This window comes from Sminthopsis crassicaudata, chromosome 1 (genome assembly GCF_048593235.1).
Source record: "Sminthopsis crassicaudata isolate SCR6 chromosome 1, ASM4859323v1, whole genome shotgun sequence".
In the NCBI taxonomy this organism is placed as follows: domain Eukaryota; kingdom Metazoa; phylum Chordata; class Mammalia; order Dasyuromorphia; family Dasyuridae; genus Sminthopsis; species Sminthopsis crassicaudata.
In genome coordinates this window covers 533,237,160-533,258,109 of record NC_133617.1, presented here as the reverse complement: position 1 = coordinate 533,258,109, position 20,950 = coordinate 533,237,160, and the positions used below count along the sequence as shown (strand labels likewise).

At 32.9% G+C, this 20,950-nt stretch overlaps 1 protein-coding gene across 1 annotated transcript in view; it reads left to right on the top strand.

Moving 5' to 3' along the window:
• LOC141550842 (solute carrier organic anion transporter family member 4C1-like) overlaps positions 1–20,950 on the top strand; it is a 147,475-nt gene that overhangs the window by 57,367 nt on the left and 69,158 nt on the right. Inside the window, 3 exon segments of the mRNA XM_074281903.1 lie at positions 2,557–2,672; positions 13,832–13,976; positions 14,875–15,070. Of these exon segments, the coding sequence (XP_074138004.1) occupies positions 2,557–2,672; positions 13,832–13,976; positions 14,875–15,070 (457 nt within the window).

The following is a 20,950-nucleotide window of genomic DNA, read 5'->3' as shown; positions in this document are numbered from 1 at the left end:
TGGAGAAGGATAAGAGCTGGAGGAGATTCAGAGCCAGGATACAAGAAGAAGACTCTGCATTGCATCAGGCTTGACGGGGCTCTCTGCAGGAAGGGAAGTCACTTCTTTGGACAAGAGTTAACAGCAACTGCCTGGAGACAACGGTTCATTACAGGAAGAAGAATCTGTTGAAGAGATTTGAGTAGAAGACACAGCAGATCTCTTCCCAGAGAGTGATCCGGCAGCTTCTAGAGACGACAGCTCATTACAATTGGCGTCCACACGTGGGGCAAGGACATTTGCTTATCCTGACAAGAAGAGCTAGACCAGACCTTCGCACACATATATACTTACACACACATGTATATGTATGTATAGTCTTCCCTTATAAAAGGTAAGTTTCTTGAGTGCAGAAATATCCTCCTTCATCAGAATAAATCCAGAATAACATGGCCCTCTTCAACAATGTGATGAACCAAATCAGTTCCAATAGAGTAGTAATGAACTGAACTAGCTACAGCCAGCAAAAAAAAACTCTGGGAAATGACTATGAACCACTACATAGAATTCCCAATCCCTCTATTTCTATCTGCCTGCATTTTTGATTTCCTTCACAGATTAGTTGTACACTATTTCAAAGTCCGATTCTTTTTGAACAGCAAAAAAACTGTATGGACATGTGTATGTATGTATATATGTATATATATATATATAGTATTTAACATATACTTTAACATATTTAACATGTATTGGTCAACCTGCCATTTGGGGGAAGGGATGGAGAGAAGGAAGGAAAAAGTTGAAACAAAAGGTTTTGCAATTGCCAATGCTGAAAAATTACCCATGCATATATCTTGTAAATAAAAAGCTATATTAAAAAAAAGAATAAATCCAGAATAGCATTTACTTTGGCCCTCCCTGCACATTTTGAAGTTTGAATTAATATAACAATTTCACTTAATTTTCTCTATTTATTGATTTATAACTCAAATGTATTCTATTTTTCTTTCCCTCTCTTTTTTTTTCCTCTGAATTTTTTATACAAGGATTTTTTAAATTGTGCAATGCAAGTTAATATGATTTTGCTTGTTCCTTTTGAATATTTCATCCATTTTTCTTCTAACTTTCCATGAGTAATTTTTTTTTATTTCCATTGTTTTTTATTCATAATGTCTACCTCATTCTTTGGTTTCTACTCTTTCTCTTTTGTATTTTCATAAAACCTTTTCCAATTTTCTTTGGAAATTATATTATTGTCATTATATATCCCATTACACTAATGTACCACAATTTATTTTATTTTCTCTCTGTTGTTATTCATCAAGGTAACTTTTAGTTTTTTCAATTATATATAAAGCTGCTAAGAAAATTTCTGAATGATAGATGAATCTTAAGTATACTTTTGAATATTTACAGAGTTTATAAGTTTCTTAGGCTTTAAATGAACAGAAACATTTTAACTGCAAACCCATAAATTGCTAAGCACTTCTTTTATTGACTTTATTTTCATCAAAACTCATTTAAAAATTTTGTGTTGAGGCAGCTGAGATGGAGTTTATTATCCTTGGCAAGTCATTTAAACTCTCAGGACCTCATTTTTTTTAACTTGTAAAACGAATGGATTGGATTTAATAAACTCTAAGCTATCTAAATCTAGCTCTTACTCTGATTCTAGTTACATAAAAACATTTAAAGGAAAGGAGGGAGATTTCTTGGGACTACATGTCCTTAAACCTCTTAAACATGAACTTGCCCTTCTTTGAGGCACAAATGTGTTATAATGAGTGAGGAAGATTTGAGTCTCAGCCCTTCTTCAAACTCTAGTTACTTAACTTCTCTGTCTCAGTGTCTTCATCTGTACAATAAGACTTTTTATTAAAAAATAAAATTTGTAAACTTTTAAAAGCTTGAGAGACACAATTTAATCATTTATTGTTAAGGCCAGCATTTTTATTAATAAAAGGATAGTATTTGGTTGTGTCTCTTAGACCAAAGACTATATGCCCATTGGAAAAGGGCTGGTCCGCAGGGTAGGGCAATCAAATTTGACTGGTTAACAATTAATGACAAAATAAATATTACAATGAGAGATAGAACGTACTCAAATGAATTTTGATTGTGTTATTTACTTCAAAGGTCTCCCCAGCTTTGAACAATGTATTCAAATAATTTATCCCTACCCAAACTTGAGCAGAGCACAATGGCTTCCCCACCTGGATGGGATCTGAATAAGAAAGTTTTTAATATTTATTTTTAATATATTCAAAAAATTTAACTTTTGAAATCAGCAACTTAAAAAAGGTGGGGAATTATGCATTTCTGCAAATCATTGATTATTATTAATCATTTCTCTTGGGTTTTTGTGAGAATCAAATAAATATGTAATATTTTTGAAAACATAAAAAAAGAAAACAATGTTACATAAAATTTGTTATTCTTATTAGTTTTTGTAATTTAGATTTTCATATTACTGACATGTTAGTGCAGAAAAATTAGATCCTCTATTAAAATATGTTAATGATAGAAATCAATAAGGTTGTCTAACTTGCCTATTATGTCATATTTGTTCATTTGTAGGCACTGCTTTAGTACGAGCTGGAAAAGTTTCTCAAGCCCATCAGGATGAAAATATATCAAGATTTCAGGATGAGGAATTTGGAAAGACCTTTAAAGATTTTCCAGCATCTCTTCTGGTAATGTAACACCATTTGTAATAAATTCAATGAGATTATTTTATTTTTTTAATAGTATGCCTCGGAGTGTGAGGCATTTAAGTTTTCAGACAATATAAAATGTTACTATTAGAAGAGACTTAGAGAATTGTCTTGAATCACCAAATTACTGATAAGAGCCAAATCCATCATGGTTCATCACATAATCTTGTGGTTACTGTTTACAATATATGTTTTCTTAGTTCTGCTCACTTCATTTAGCATCTGTTTATATAAGTATTTCCATGCTTTTTTGAAATCAGCCTGCTTATCATTTCTTATAGAAAAATATTCCATTATCTTCATATACCATAGCTTAGTCACCTATTCCCCAACTGATGGGCATCCTCTCAATTTCTAATTCCTAGCCACTACAAAAAGAGCTGCTGTAAACATTTTTGCACATGTGGGTCTCTTTCCCTCTTTTACATTTCTTTGGGGTACAGATCCAATAGTGACATCACTGGTTCAAAAAACCAGTATGCACAATTTGATAGTCCTTTGGGCATAGTTCTAAATTGCTCTCTAGAATGGTTGGATCAGTTCACAGCTCCTCCAACAATGCATTAGTGTCCCAGTTTTCCTATATTTTTTCTGATATTTATCATCTTTACCTATTATTTTAGCCAATCTGAGAGGCATGAAGTAGTACCTCAGAGTTTTCTTAATTCGTATTTCTTAATCAATAGTAATTTAGAGCATTTTTTATTATGAGTATAAAATTGACTTAATTTCTTTATCTGGAAATTGTCTATCTATATCCTTTGACCATTTCTCAATTGTGGAATAACTTTTATTTTTATAAAATTGAATCAATTCCCTATATTGAGGCCTTTATCTGAAACACTAACTATAAAAATTCTTTCCCAGGTTTTTGCTTCCCTTCTAATCTTAGGTGCATTGGTTTGGTTTGTGCAAAACCTTTTTTAATTTAACATAATCAAAATTATCCATTTTGCATTTCATAATGTTCTCTAGTTTTTCTTTGGTCACAAATTCCTCTCTTCTCCATAGTTTTGACAGGTAGAGTTTCCCTTGTTTTCCTAATTTGCTTCTAGTATTACTCTTTATGTCTAAATCATCAACCCATTTTGACCTCATCTTGTTATAGAGTGTGAAATGTTGGTCAATGCCTAGATTCTGCCTTTCTGTTTTCCAGTTTTCCCAGCACTTTTTGTCAAATAGTGAAATCTTATTCCAAAAGCTGGAATCTTTGGGTTTTTGAGAAAAAAATTAGCAGTTATGTTCCTACAGTGGAGGAAAACCAGAAGTCTGCAACCAAAGGTAATCCAGAGAAAAGGATCAGGGGAACTCCTGATATCATTTGAAACTAGGTAAAACTGAACAAAAGTAGTTAAATATTAAAAAAAAAAAAAAAAAAAAAAAAAAAAAAAAAAAAGCTGAAAGTAGGACAAAGATCATAGCTTAGCTAGAGTATGCATGCTTAATTACTTCATAAACATTAAGTTCTCTTCCCCAGGAGGAGCTAAAGGATTCTCTAAATATACTATCATATCATCTGCAATGAGTGGTAGTTTTGTTTCCTTATTTCCTACTCCAGTTCCTTCAATTTCTTTTTCTTATTGTGAAAGCAAACATTTTTAGTACAGTATTGAATAATAGTGATAATGGACAACCTTGTTTTGCTCCTGATCTTACTGGGATGGCTTCTGGCTCACCCCCATATAACATATGCTTACTGATAGTTTTAGAGAGATACCACTTATCATTTTAAGGAAAACTGCCATTTATTCCTATGAGCTCTATTGTTTTTATTAGGAATGTCAAATGTTTTTTCTGCATCAAGATAATCATATCATTTCTGTTAGTTTGATAGTGATATTGTAAATTATGTTGATAGTTTCCTGATATAAAATCAGCCCTGTGTTCCTGATAAATCCCACTTTATCATAGCATATTTCCCTTGTGATAAGTTGCCATAATCTCTTTGCTAATATTTTATTTAATATTTTTGCATCAATATTCTTTAGGGAAATTGACCTGTAATTTTCTTTCTCTCTTTTGTTTCTTCTTGATTTAGGTGTCAGCACTATATTTGTGTCATAAAAGGAATTTGGTAGAATCCTTCATTACCTATTTTCTCAAATAGTTTATATCATATTGAAATTAATTGTCCTTTAAATGTTTGGTAGAATTTATTTTTAAATCCATCTGGCCCTAGATTTTTTTTTTCTTAGAGAGTTCATTGATGGCTTGTTCAATTTTTTTTTTCAAAAATGGGACTGTTTCAAGTATTTTATTTCCTGTCCTGTTAATCTGGGCAATCTATATTTTTGTAAATATTCCTTCATTTCACTGAGATTGTCAGATTTATTGGAATACAATCTAGCAAAATAGTTTCTAATTATTGCTTCAATTTTCTCTTCACTGAGTTAACCCTTTTACTTTTTAATACTGGTGATTTGCTTTTCTTTTTCCTTTTTTCTAATTAAATTAACCAATGATTTATCTTTTTTGTTGTTGTTTTTTTTAATAAAGCCATCTCTTAGTTTTCTTACTTTCAATTTTCTGATTTTCAGAATTTCTAATTTGTTATTTAATTGGGAGTTTTTCATTTTTTCTTTTTCTGGCATTTTTAGTTGCATACCCAGTTCATTGATCCCTTTTTTTTTTCTCTTTTATTCATGTAAACATCTAGAGATAAAAAAATTTCCTTTAAGAACTGCATCCCATAAGTTTTGTTATGTTGCCTTATAATTGTTATTCTTTTGTATGAAATTTGTGATGGTTTCTCTGATTTGTTGATTATCTGTTTTTTTTAGTGTTAAATGATTTAGTTCACAATTAATTTTTGATCTGTTTTTCCATGGCCCTTTATTACATGTAATTTTTTTTTTTTTTATTGCATCTTGGTCTAAAAAGGGATGCATTTGTTATTTCTGCCTTTCTACGTTTTAATACTCATGCTATTTGTATGGTCAAATTTTGTGTAAGTGCCACATACCATTGAGAAAAAGGTTTATTCCTTTCTTTCCTCATTCAATTTTTTCCAAAGTTCTATCATACCCAAATTTTGTTAAAAAAAAAAATTCACCTCTTTAACTTTTTTTTTTTAATTTTGTGGTTAGATTTATCTAGCTTTGAGAGAGGGAAGTTGAGATCCCCCACTGTCTATTTCTTCCTGCCACTGTCTATTTTGCTGTCTATTTCTTCCTATAACTCACTTAACTTCTCTTTTAAGAATGTGAAAGTTATACTATTTGATGCATATGTGTTTAGAATTGATTATTTATTATTCATAGTACCCTTTAGCAAGATATAGTTTCCTTCTTTATGTCTTTTAATTAGATCTATTTTTGCTTTTTTCTTGGTTTGCAATTAGGATTGCTACCCCTCCTTTCTTTTTTTTAACTTCAGCTGAAGCATAATAAATATATTGTGCTCCAGTATTTTATCTTTACTCTGTGTCTCCGTACTTCAGTTGTGTTTCTTGTAAACAACATATTTTAGGATTCTGTCTTTTATTCCACTCTGCTATCCACTTCATTTTTTTGGAGAGTTCATTCCATTCACATTCACAATTAAGATTACCAACTCTATTTCCCTCCTCTCTGTTTGTCTCTCTTTTATAATTTTCCTTCTCCTGTCACCCTTTCTCTCCTCACCAATGTTTGCTTCTGATCCTCACTTCCCTCATTCTGTCCTTCCTTCTTTCAGCCTTCCCTTTTTCTTTCCCTTTTCCCCTCCGACTTCACTGTATGGTGAGATACATTTCTATCCTAAACTGAAAATATATGTGTATATATATATAAAATTTCTTCTTTGAGCTAAATCTGATGAGATTAAGGTTCAAACAATGCTCATTCCCCTCCATTTTTTCCCTCTACTGTAATAGGTCTTATATGCCTCTTCATGTGATGCAATTTACCCTTTACCTTGCTTTTTCTGTTTTCCAAGTACAATCCTTTTGCTACCTCTTTAATTTCTTTTTTCTATCATAACATTTAAGTCAACTTATATCCACCTTCTAATTGCCCTGACAAAGATACAGTTCTCAAGAGTTACAAGCATAATTTTCTCATACGGAGATGTAAACAGTTTAATATTTTTTTAAAAAAAATTTTCTGTCTTGTTTACCTTTTTATGCTTCTCTTAAGTCTTGTGTTTGAAGATCAAATTTTCTATTTAGCTCTGGTCTTTTTGTCAGAAAATCCATATTACATTGAATGTCCATTTTTTCACCCTGAAAGATCATGCTCAGTTTTGCTGGGTAGTTGATTCTTGGTTGCATTACAAACTCCTTTGTCTTCTGAAATATCATATTTCAGGCCCTCTAATCCTTTAATGTGGAAGCTTCTAAGTCCTGGATAATCATTATTATAGCTCTGTGATATTTGAATTGTTTGTTTCTGGTTGCCTACAGTATTTTCTCCTTAATCTGATAATTTTGAAATTTAGCTAGAATATTCCTTGGAGTTTTCATTTCAGAGTCATTTTCAGGAGATGATCAGGGGATCCTTTCGATGACTGTTTTACCCTCAGATTTTAGGATGTCAGGGGAGTTTTCCTTGATAATTTCTTGAAAGATGTTGTTCAGATACATTTTTTGGATGATAGCTTTCAAGTTGACCAATAATTCTTAGATTCTCTCTCCTGGATCCATTTTCTAGATCAGTTGTTTTGCCAATGAGATATTTTACATTTTCTTTCGTTTTTTTAATTTTTGAAAATGTTGCTTGATTCTTGATGTCTTATTTATTCATTCACTATTTTTCCTATTCTAATTTTTAGTTAATTATTTTCTTTGGTTAACTTTTTTTTTTATCTCTTTTACATTTGGTTAACTGTACTTTTTTTCTTCTGTATATATATTTCCATTTCACCAAATTTATTTTTTAAGAAGTTGTTTTCTTCCAAAAATTTCTGTGCTTTGTTTTCTTAGCTGTTGGCTTTTTCAAAATTCCAAACTTTGATAATTCTTCTGTATAGCTCTCAAATCTTTTCCCCATTTTTCTTTTTTGGCTTTTCCAAGAGAATTACAGTTTGAAAGCATTTTTATCCCTTTACATTTTCATATGTATGCATTTTGCCATTGTTGTTCTCTTCTGGGTTTGTGTTCTGATCTCAAGTTTCCCCTTTCCTTCTCCCCACTCCAGGGGACCAGGACCTCTCACTGACTTTCCATGCTGAGGCTGAATGGAGGTGCAGCAGGCTTTCCCAGTGTGCTGTGTTGGGTTGGCCTAGTCCCACCTCTTAGGCCAGGATTTAGAGGCCCACAGTTTTCCTTGGAGGTCTTACAGCTGGCCTGCTGTGCCACTGGCCTGCCTGATCAAGGACAGAGTGGCTAATGCTGCTGTATTTTGGCCAAGAGCTTCCAGCTAGATTTCCTGAGCTGTATCTGCACTGGGCTATTCCCTGCGCTGAGTCCCTCCTGTCCAAGTGGGACAGAGCTTTCCTGAAGTCCTTCTAAAACATATTTTTGGAAAACTGTTTCATTCTGAATGTGTATAGGTTCTATATCTTCAGAATCCGTTCAGAGGTTTGATCTAATGTTGATTCTGAGAGAAAATGGGGGGAGCTCAGTCAGTGTTCTGGTTTTTCTCTGACATCTTGGCACCACTCCCTCCCCCATAAGTTTTAGTTTTCAGTAATTTCAGTATTTCATGTTATACCTTTGAGAAATATTGTTCTTTAGGAAATCTCTCTCCCATTTCACTCCACTCTCTATGACAATGGCAAAACCTTAAATTAGCTTCAGAATGGGTACAAGCAGAGTGCAGCATATTTCTACTGATGATCAATGCACAAGAAGTGGTGTGAGGGGGTGGCTTAGTTACCTAGTGAGAGCAAGGGATTGAATAATGCATGGATCAGGTGAATTAGTGATGAAATAAGGAAAAGGAGATGCCTAAGCCCCTTGCAGGCAGGGATTATCATTTTTATATCTCTAGTGTTTACCATAGTATTGTGCATAAGTTTTTACAAGTTTAGAATATATCAGTATAGGCAAAATATAGTAGAGAAACTCCCTTCATCGATTCAAAACAGCCACTCTTTAGTAATTTATCATCTTAGAGAGTTGTATGAGGCAAATAGCGGATAAGTAATCTGTGGGGATCATAGAATTGTCAGAGGCAAGAACAAACTCCTGTCCAAGTCTAGCTTTCCATCTCCTATGTGATGCTGCCTCTCACTTTACATATGAGAGGGACTTAAAAAAATGTTTGCTAATTTAAAATGAAAAGTGATGAAGCCAGAGGCATAGCTTTAACATCCTAATTAGTATATTTACTGTTTTAACTTTTAATTATTTGATGTTAGTGTCATTATCTTACCATTCATGAATGTTATACTTTTATGAAAAAATGCAAACCAAGAAATAAAATGTATGCAAATGAGTTGAAAAGATATTCCTTATTGTCTCCACACCTTTTTCCTCCTCCTCCTGTGGCCAAGTGAGACTGGTTTCTCTCACCCACCCTCTTTATGCCAAACTCACCATCAATGATGAGAGGGGCCATTTATCCAAACATATGCTAATAGAGTCATTATCTTATTTCAGATAGGTAATTAACCTTAAGTGCTCAGTTGTCTGATTCAAGTGCACCTATTCAAAGTTTCAGCTCTTTACATAGAAACTTCTGGGCGATCACAAATAGTCATTCAACCAATAAATTAAATAAATGAAAAAAGTATTTATTAATCACTTAATGTCCATATCTTAAGATGACAGAAATAACTTTGGGTTTGGGAATGTCCAGCATAAAAAAAATCTAAATGAGAAATTAAGTAATTTTATGCAACACAAAGAAGCAAAAATGAGAAGTTTCTTTTTATAGCTGTATGTTGATAAGCCTAAATTAATAAGAAGTCTGAAAGAATAGAAAATGTGGAGCTTTCCAGTTTGACGTTATCTTTCATCAAATCCCTTCCCAAATATTTGGGTGATGTGGAAAATTATATTAAATTAGCATAACATTAATGTAGATGAGATTAAGAAATGGTGAGAGAATATTTGTTCCACATTGAGCTGAATAAAAGAATTAGAAACTTTTATAAGGCAATTCATGTAACAACTGTATAATAGAAAGTAGAAAAAAGTAAAAGCGTGGAAAATTAATTTGGTATATGTTCTGAGAAGACAAATGAATGGCAACATTTACCTAGTTTCTGTTCAAATTTTCCTATTCTAAGAGATAACAGATTAAATAAGTATTGATAGTTCATTCCTGGTATGGCAGTTCTACTTTTTTTATAATCCATGGGGAAATATAAGAACAATTATTTGTAGTACTCTTATGATAAATAGCTATGTGATACTGGCATTTTTCTCTGCCTGCCTTTTCCTTTGTATATGGGATCAAAATCCCAAAGGTTTATCTCAAAGCAAAGAAGATTAAGCATTTTACAGAAATTAAATTTCCACAAATCTAGTAAAGCAGCTCCTCTTCTAAAAAGTAAGATAGCATAGCATGATGGATATAGAGCTATCTTTAGAGCTAAGAAAATCTGGATTCAAATCTTGCCACTAATATATACTGTTTATGTGACTCTGGGTAAATCACTTTGTTCTAATTAACACTTTAGGAATATAAGAATATGGGATAGCTAGGTGGTGCAGTAAATAGAGCGCCAGCTCTGAAGTCAGGAGGATCTGAGTTAAAATCTGGTCTCCCCAGCTATATGACCCTGGGCAAGTCACTTAACCCTAATTGCTTCAGCTAAAAAAAACACACTATAACAAAACATTGTTTTATAGCTACCACAAGATTATGTGATAACACTGTGATGGATTTGGCTTTATTCAGTGAGGTAATTCAGGCCAATTCCAATAGACTTGTGATGGAGAGAACCATTTGTATCCAGAAATAGGACTATGGGGACTGAATTTTGGATCATAACATAGTATTTTCACCTTTTTTGTTGTTTTATTGCTTTTTTTCTTTTTCTTGACTTGGTTTTTCTTGTATAGCATGATAAATGTGGAAATATATTTAGAAGTATTGTATATATTTCACCTATTGATTACTTACTGTCTAGCGATAGAGGAAGGGAGGGAGAAAAATTTGGAACACAAGGTATTGCAAGGGTGAATATTGAAAACCATCTTTGTATGTATTTTGAAAATTAAAAGCTATTAAAAATATCTATTAACATCTATCAAAATATCTATTAACTCCTTAACATCAAAACCCATCCTTTTAAACAGTGCTCTTTTGCTAAAGATGTTAAATGGATTTGAATCATTGTACAATACAATGTTTGAAGAATCAAAATTGTGAATAGCTTGAAGGCAATGGCTACATAGTGGTATAAAAAGATTGAAGTATATTACCAAATGTGGTGTGTGTGCAAGAAGAGGAATAACATTTTGTCCTATAAATGTATGATTGGAAAAGGGATTGAACTTATGTAATGAGAGTGATATACAGTTCAAGCATTATATGAGAAATTTTGGAATACACATACACATACACACACACACACACACAAAAAAAAAAAAAAAACTTACAAGAAGATTGCCTGTGCACAAGATAAATCTTTTGTGGAAGGTTTATAGAAAGATATGGACAAAAATTATTCATGGATGGGTTACCAGCTGTACCACTTAATAGAGAATTCTTACTTCTACAAATTAATAACTATGCTAAGTCCAGGTGGCACAAATTCTTTGGGAGAATAACATGTTGTAAATTAGTAAAAAGAAATTTTTAAAGGGAGAATTCAGAATGACAATCAAGGAAGTTTTTTTTATTTATGCAAAAAATTTTTAAAAGATGAAAGGCAAAGAGAAGAAGAAGAGAGAGTATCTAGAAGAAACTTTACAGAAGCAAGTTCTGATAAAAGATTAAGGAAAAGTTTGTGAAATTTAGCAGTTAAGCAGTCATGAACTGAGAAAATTAATCTTACTATCTTCTTTGAATTGGAGTACTATGAGTGTGTAATATTATATACTTTCTTTAGAGAAAGTGGGAGGGGGAAGAATACATTTGAAAATGACGTAAAATGAAAAGCTACCAATAAAATAGAAACAAACAAATTAGAGATTTTGAGAAACTTTGGCTGAGTATTGAATTTGGAAACCACATTATTGTGAGTGGTTTATATTGACAAAGTGGATGTAATGAGAATAGAAAATACTGTCTAGAAGCTTGGCAATGAAAGGAAATTTAAGATTATTTGAATACTTTTTCATCTTTTTTTTTTAAGAACAGGAAAATGTAGGCAAATTTGTAGGTATTAGCAAGTATAAGGAGAGAATTGAGAGATGACAGAGAAGGGGAATGATGATAGTTGGGAAAAACTCCCAGGGAAGAAGAGAAAGAAGAAAATTTTAAGGACATAACTAGAGGAGTTAATCATTAGAAATGAAATGTGAAGAAAAGTCTGAAAGAATAGATGAACTTATCTAAGCTTTTGAAATGTAAAGAATAGAATACAAAGGAATTCATAGTGAACTATGATCAATGCAATACCTAAGTAAATCCCCATAATTATAGATTATTGATGATGAAGCATACTATCCATCTCTTGAAAGCCAGGTAATTGATTTATGGTGCAGAATGAAATAAAATTTTGTAGATAACCAATGAAAGAATTTGGGGGGGAGATTAAAAACCCCTTTTTTCAGTAAGGTAAAATATGGGAAGGAGAGAAAAAATATTTCTTTTAATAAAAAAAAAGCAATTAAAACAGAGGAGATGGTACTATAAATGTAAAATGTTGTGTGCACTTTCAGATCAGGTCACTACATTGTTGATTTTATTTAATAGTTTTACATTGTCACAAGGGACCTTCATGGAATAAGTAATCTATAAATATAATATAAAAACAAAACACTAAAACTTTTAAATGAGAGAAATGATATGAAGGGAAGTAATAACGATGACTAGAGTAAAGTCCTAAAGAAGATGGGTGAAGAGAGGATCAAGGATATAAAAAGAAGTTATTTTTGGCAAGAAGCAAAGTTCATAGCAAATTCTGAAAGGATAGATGTATATTATAAAGGTTTTGAGACACAATAAAAGATGAAGCAATGAATAACCTCACAGTGCCCTTGCTTTTATCAGTAAATTAGAGGTAATATTATTTGCTAAATTTTGGGAATGATAGGAGAGTATGGCTGACTTGAGAAAACAAAAGGTGTAAAATAGAGGAAATATTACCGAAGCGTCAATAAAGGTGGCATAAAAGAATTTCTGTACATTATTGAGTTAAAATAAGAGGTTATGGATTTAGATGGATACAAATCAGCATGACTAATGTTTTGCTAAGTTTACCAGAGTTGATGTAGCAAAAAAAGTAAGTGGATGGTCTTGATTCAAAAATTGGCAATGCCTACCTGTAGTAAAGCAAGGGGAGGAAAGATTCAAAAGTTGAGAAAACTATGTAGTTGAATTGAATTAAGCTTGTGAAAGGAGGCCATATTTTTTATTGGAGGAAAAAAGTAAGTAATTGTTAAGGCAATTAATAATGTCATCAATATGGGAAAATTAATCCACATAAAGGAACACACTATTTTCAGATATTGTATATATTTCCATATGAGCAGTTAATATAATATTTAAAATGTCTCAATTCCTCTAGATTCAATGGACTATTTCTTTGTAATGTTTTGTCAGTGTGTATTTTGAGTTCTGTTAGTACTTTGCCCATGCCCACAGTTTGGTTTTGTTGGTTTTTTTATCTCATCTACCTGACACCTAAAACCAAACAACATCAGTGGTGTTATGAACAATTAAAAAAATGCATTTTAAGCATGTGCTAGTACCTTTTTTCATATTAATAAAATTATAGATTTTATGCTAGAAGGAACCTTGGAAGTAATTAAATATATCCTCTTCATTTTATCAAGGAGGATGTTGAGATCTAGAAAGGGTAAATGACTTGCCCAGGATCATATAAGTAGTAAATGTCTGAGGAAATATTCAAATCTGAGAATTCCTGACTTCTAGTATAACACTGTACTATATAAAACTGTAAAAGTACTATAAATACCTGCATTTATATTATTTATCAATGGATTCTTTTTAAATTTACTGTGTATGAATTAAGTTGGGGAACTGTGCAATTTTAACATGTGATGGCTAAAAAGTATCTTTTCTGGTTGTTAAATTATCCTTTTAATGAAATACAATCATTTACAATGCAGTCACTAATTTGAAACACTTTACTTATAGATTTTGTTGAAGAATCCTGCCTTTATGTGTTTAGTTCTGTCAACCACCACAGAAGCTTTGATTACTACTGGATTTGCTACCTTTTTACCTAAATATATTGAAAATCAATTTGGAAAATCATCCAGCTATGCAGCTACTCTTGGAGGTAGAGTGTCCTCCTCATTATATTAACATCATTAGATTTTCATTTATTCTAGACATAAACTATTCTTAAATAACTTTATTGCTTAAATTTTTAGTTTACAGATTTTAATATGGCTCTTTTCAAAATTCCTAAATGCATAAAAGAAAAGATTCTATAAAACAGAAGTGGAGAGTCAGCATGGTATAGTGGATAGAGAGTCCAACTTAGGCCTTTGATTAGGGAAGATCTGGGTCAAGTCCCACTTATGATATGTTGACTGTGTGACCTTTGGCAAGTCACTTAATTCTTAGAGTTCTTTTAGATTATTAAATGGCATTAAGTGGCAGCCAAATGGCTGATTTGCTTTGGTAGAAGGAATTTACCCAGTTAGAGTTTTTGATATGAATGAAATTACACATCTGGAGTGGAAAGTTTAGAGTCAAAGTTAAATTGGTGAAACTCAGAAGTTGAATAATAAAACCTTGGAGTAAGAACGAACCCTAAAATTCATATAGTTTAAGCCTCTTATGTTTATAGATAAGATAACTGATATCCAAAAGGGTCATTTTGTTAAATCATTCTTTTAGGGATATATTTTAGTAGAACGGGATCTCCAGAATCCTCTTCTCTCCATTACCTTTTCTTTTTTAAATCTACTTCCCTTCCTATGACTTTTATAATTTCTTTCTTGGCTTTTGCTTTCCTTCTACTCACATTTAATTTTCTTTTTGCCTCTTCTTCTCCCCTTTTTTCCTTCTACTTTCCCAACTTTATCACTTGTCTTTTTCGAGTAGGGAAAGATCTGTCACTGCTAACTAATTGAACAGATGATTTACTTTTTTTTCTGAATATTACTATGAATTGTTCTGTGACTGACTGTGTCTTAAGCATATTTTAATGCCTTTTTTTTTCTTTCTAGGTATTGTTTTAATACCAGGAGCAGCTCTTGGGCAGATTTTGGGTGGTGTCATTGTTTCTAGGTTCAGAATGTCTTGTAAAGAAGCTATGAAATTTGCAGCACTTTCATCTGCAGCATCATTTTTGCTGACTATGACTTTAATTTTCATGAAATGTCCAAATGAGGCATTTGCTGGAGTTTTTCAACCATATAAAGGGTAAGTATATCTTAATATTTTTTTGGTATTTTAATATCACAGTCCAAAAAATATTTATTACTCATTACAAAGTATGTACCAAATAGGTACTATATGTATTTAATACTATATGAAACATCCTGTATGAGTTTATAAGTCATAAGATATGGTTTCTACTTTCAAGGAACTTAAAATCATGTGAAGACAAATTTTGTATTTGTGAAAATTTGGAGGATATTAAAAATAATAATGATAGTAATAATAGCAACCATAACAATTTAATTTTTGTATTTATTAATTGTACAATAAAAATTTGGAGAAAAAAGATTTGTATTAGTGTTGTCTTCACTGCCTTTGATACTTGATCAGTGATATCCTATCCTTCCAATACATCAATTCCTTCAGTAATAATAGTTTATAAACTTTAAGGTTTGTAAAGTGATTTACAAATATCTCATTTTATCCTCACAGCAACTGTGGGAGATTGTGCTATTATTATCCCCATTTCATAGAGAGGGAAGACTGAGTAATTGAAATTTAAGTGTCTGAGGCCACATTTGCACTCAAGGCTTCAAGCCTGACTTCAGGTTTGGTATGCTATTCACTGTACTATTCACCTGCCTCAGCTCTCATAATCTACACTTTTATTCCATTTTATCTGTGCACAAGGACAATATTTTTGATCACATCATCACCTATAAATATTCTATTTCAATGGATCAGGAAAATTTTAAATTCATTACTTACCAGAATTTCCTATTTGTACTTATATCTCATTCTTTCTAAACTAATTCATCATTCTTATCATAACTACTAGTTTCCTCATGATTCAATGCTCTTCCAGACTATGACTATTTCTTTCTTTTCTTCTCAAACTTGGCTCTAAATTTTAGCTTGGTTTCACGGTTATATTCTCTCCTCAACTTTTGGATTCCTTATCTTTTACTGGTCATGCCTTGCTAAAAATTACTTGATGACCATTACCATTCCCTGTCTCTCCCCTGTTTACTTGTGCTGTTCATCCAGTTGTGCCAAGTAGGTCTACTTCACATGGAAGTTCTCTAGTATCATTACTGCATAGCAGTCTTTTAATTCTTACTTTTCTTTTGTAGTTCCTTTAGCACCTGTTTAGAAACTTCTCCCAAGTGTCTTAAAGTATCCCATCTTACTCCCCTCAGCAGAGAGCTTTGCCTCGTATTTAAGCATGAAAATAGAGGACATTTATCTTGAGTTCCTTCTTTTCCCTTTAGTATATACTTCAAAACCCTTTTATACTTTCCTTTAGTTCATTAACTGAGGAAAATGTGACTCTTTTCTCCAAGGCTAGTGTTTCTACTTATTGCTTTGAACTCAAACTTTCTTATCTCCTCCAGGAGACTGTCCCCTCAATAACAAAGTCATATATAGAATGTTTATTAAATTTTCAGATGGCAGAAATCTTGAAGGAATAGCTGACTACTGTATAGGAAGTTGATACTTTATCATTAATCAATTATCCAGTAATGGAATATAACATAAAATTTGGATTTCCTAAAGCCACCAACAAGAAATTTCTTCAGAGGTATGCATTTATTCAAAGGGTATAGTATTGACACCTTCCATAGATTATTCACCTACTAGAATATTCTCCTTCCCACTGTTCTGAATTCTTGATAGTTTAAAACTTTAGGTCAAAGATAATAAGATAAAACTTATTTATATAGAGGACTACTGCAAATATAGGGATTAGTGTAAAACCTTATACATTTTGGCTCAGATAATCTTACAAATAAATACAAGATGAGGAAGGTCTTACTAGATAGTAGTATTTTTGAAAAAAAAATCTGTAGGTTTTATCCAAATGATCAAGGAAAGTCAGTATGATCATTGCCTACATTAAAAGAACATAGAGACCAGACATCTGATGGGAGAGACCTATAAATGTAGGATATTGTATTTGTTCAGAGAGCTGTGTTTTAAAAGGACAGTGATAAAACCGGAAAGCCTGTATGTAGAGCAGTTAGTCAATATGCCTTTATTAAGCAAATGTCATGTGCTAAGTGATGGTCATAGGAAGAAAGACTAAAGACAGTTTTTACTCTCAAGGAACATATGCAAACAACCATGTGCAAGTAAAATATATACAGAATAAAATGGAGACCACAGAGGGAAGCCATTAATATTAAGAGAAAATTAGGAAAGGGATATCATAGAAGATGGAATTTTAGCTTGAACTTGAAGAAAGCCCTAGCAACCGGGATATAGATATGAGAAGGGAGAATAGTCCAGACATAGGGAACTATCAGTGGAAATGCCCAGAGTCTAGCGATAGAGTATGTTGTATGAGAAATGGCAAGGAGGCCATTGTTACTGGATCATAGAGCATAGCAAAGTAGAAAGTAAAGATATAAGAAGACTAAGTCAGAGGATGAGGTTATGAAAGTTAACACAGAGTCTTTATATCTGCTTTTTAAAAGCGATAGGGAGACAGATATTTATTGAATAGGGGGAGGTAATATGATTTGACCTGCACTTTAGAAAGATTAATTTGACAGCCAAGTAGAGGATGAATTTGAGTGAGAAAACTTGAGGTAAAAAGGCAAACCAGAAGTTTGGAAATTAGCCCAAGTATGAAAAGATGGAGTGAAGTGGGGAGAGACTTGAAGCCATGACTAGTGCAATAGTCCCATCAAGACTGATGAAGTCCTGTACCAGGATGGTGGCCAGGTCACAGGAGAGAAGCGGAGTGTACAGATGAAGATACAATTGACAGGACATGGCAAAGACTAGAATGAGGTAGATGGGTGGTGGTGAAGGAGTTAAAAGTAGAAGATAATACTTCCATTCTGAATTTAAATGACTGGAAAGATGGTGGACCCATTGACAGTAACAGGAAAGTTGAGGAAAAGGAAGAGTGTTAGGTGCTAAGTCGGTTGTCTGGTACTTAACAATTCTCTAGTTCAGAGTTCACACCTTTAAAAGAATTCAAACCTTTAAAGGAGTTTACATCTTTAAAGGAGTTCACTCATTGGTTCCTTAAGGAGCTCCCACAAGTCCAGGGAGTACCCACAAGCCCATTCTCTGGGAGGATAGAAGGAGCCAACATTGAGTGGGGAAGTCAGTCTGATTTGAGTCAAGGAGAAGGGGAAGCTTCAGGGAAGCTCAAGGATATTCAGAACCAGGATTCAGTGGGGAGATTTGCAAGTCCAGGACTTTCCAGGAGATTCAAAAGTCCATGGACTTTTGGGAGGATTCACATCTAGGATTGAATTCTGGAAAACCACAATCCCACACTCTTTGAGGCAGAGTCTGATTCATTCCCACGTCTCCCTTCGTGCTGCCTGGAGGCTTTGGATTCAGAGGGAGCTGGAGACTGAAGCTGGCTGGAGACATTCTGACAGGAACTAAAGCCAAGGCTACCTCCAGAGGCTCCCCAAGAGATCTGTTCCCAGAGAAGGATCGCAATCTAGAGAGACAGAACATCACAGAAGCATTTGAGAGGAAAGATAATGAGTTCAGTTTTAGGCATGCTGAGTTTAAGATGTTAACAAGACAGCCAGTTTAAGATATCTGATAGGTGACTGACAATATAAAGCTGAAGGTTAGGAGAGAAATTAGAGCGGCTGAGTAGAGTTGAAAATTATCATTTTAGAAATTATCACAAAAGCTGTGGAAGCTGATGAGATCACCAAGTGATATAATATAAAGAAAGAAGAAAAGAGGACCCAGGACAGAGCCCCTGGTGGAAAATATCCATTGTTCTTAGGAAGAACACAATTCAGCCTTTCTTTGGAAGACTGAGCAAATAGGTAGAAAAAAACCCAGAAAATAATAGTGTTGTCTAATACTGGAGATAAGAGAGCTTCAAAGATTTGAGGGTAGTCAATCCTGTTAACAGCTGCAAAACATGGTAAGATAAGAATTGAGAGCAGAACCAGGAGATCTCTGTACACAGCAACAGCAAGATTATATGATGATCAATTCTGATGGACATGGCTCTTTTCAACAATGATATGACTGATGCCACTTCTAGTGATCCTGTGATGGAGAGAGCCATCTGCACCCAAAGAGAGGCCTGTGGGGACTGAGTGTGGATCACAACATAGCATTTTTACTCTTTATGTTGTTGTTTGCTTGTATTTTGTTTTCTTTGTCAGTTTTTTTTTTCCTTCTTGATCCTATTTTTCTTGTGCAGCAAGATAACTATATAAAATATGTATACATATTTTGAATTTAACATATATTTCTTACCATGTTTAACATATATTGGATTATTTTTCATCTAGGGGAGGGAGTGGGGTGAAGTGAGGGGAAAATTAGAATACAAGATTTTGCAAGGGTTAATGTTGAAATGTTATCCATGCATGTTTTGAAATTTAAAAACTTAAATAAATAGAAATAAAGATAAGGATTGAAAAAAGGTCATTAGATTTAAGCAAAAGTCATTATTCTTCTTTGTTTGTCATGGACTCTTTGACAATTGGGTGAAGCCTTATAGTCACCTCAGAATAATTTTTAAAAATTTATAATGAAAGGAAATGCTGAATTACAGTTAAAAGTGAGTGAAAATAAAGATGTGGATTTTTTTTTCCCCAGTGGAACTCCTGAAGTGTCTTGGTCCAGGTAAATGGTAACAGGCTTTCATAGTCATAATGATTTATTGAAAAAAATTGTTGATGTGTAATCTGGAGAAGATAAAATATTATGTGACATATGATAATTATTTCAGGTATTTGGGAAAAAAAATTAGATTGATTTTTGGTATCAGAAGGCCAGATTTCTGTTTCATAGGAATGTTGAGTGAAAGTTATAAAAAAAAAAAAAAAGTTAGGCTTGATTTAAAGAAAAAAATTCTCAACAATTAGATTACCCCAAAGTAGATGGACTGGATTGGGAGGTAACATCTACTTGTTTAGATGTGTAATAAAGGATTTTATTTTTCAGGTACAAATCAGACTAGATGGCTACTTTCTTTAGTTGGTTTTTAGGTTTAGAATGAACTAGAAGTTTCAACTGGGACAGCTAGGTGGCGCAGTAGATAGAGCACCAGCCCTGAAGTCAGGAGGACCTGAGTTCAAATGTGTCCTCAGACACTTAACACTTCTTAGATGTGTGACTCTGGGCAAGTCACTTAATTCTAGTTGCCTCAGCCAAAAAAGAAGTCTTTTAACTCTGAAATTCTATATTTCTGTGGTAGTTTGGAAAAATGTCAACTTTAAGAAACATCAACAAAATGTTCACCAATACTGGAAAATTTGCTGAATGAGTTATTTAATGTATATTCAGAAATTAATTCTAAGAACTTCTCTAAGTATCATTCATACAATATAGTAATGCCCAAAAAGTTACGGTTTCTATGACAAAGATGGTATTGGCGCACACAGAGAAATCTGCATGCACACACACATATACACACACACACACAGCAAAAGAGAATTAGATGCTCTAATTGCTGAAAAAATTAGTTTTTTTCCCAATTAAATATTAATGTTCTTTTCTTCGCAATTCTTCTTCAACTGAATAGTAAAAAGAAAACTTGTGTAAATAATGCATAGTCTGGCAAAACAAATTCCCACTTTGGCCATCATTCTAAATTTTTGAATCCATCACCTCTTTAACAGAAAGTAGATAAATGCTTCATCTTTAATCCTTTGAAATAATAGTTTGAATTGCACTAATCGAGTCCAAAGCCTTTCAAATTTTAGTTTTCTTTATAATTGCCCTTATGTAGATTGTTATCCTAATTCTTCTGACTTCATTATGCATCTGTCCATAGTGTTATTCACAGTTTTATCTAAAACTATTAATTTTGCAGTTTCTTAGGACACAGTAATATTCTATTATATTCATATACCATAATTTATTTAGTCATTCCTCATTAGATAGGTACACCGTTAGTGTGTAATTCTTTGCCACCACAAG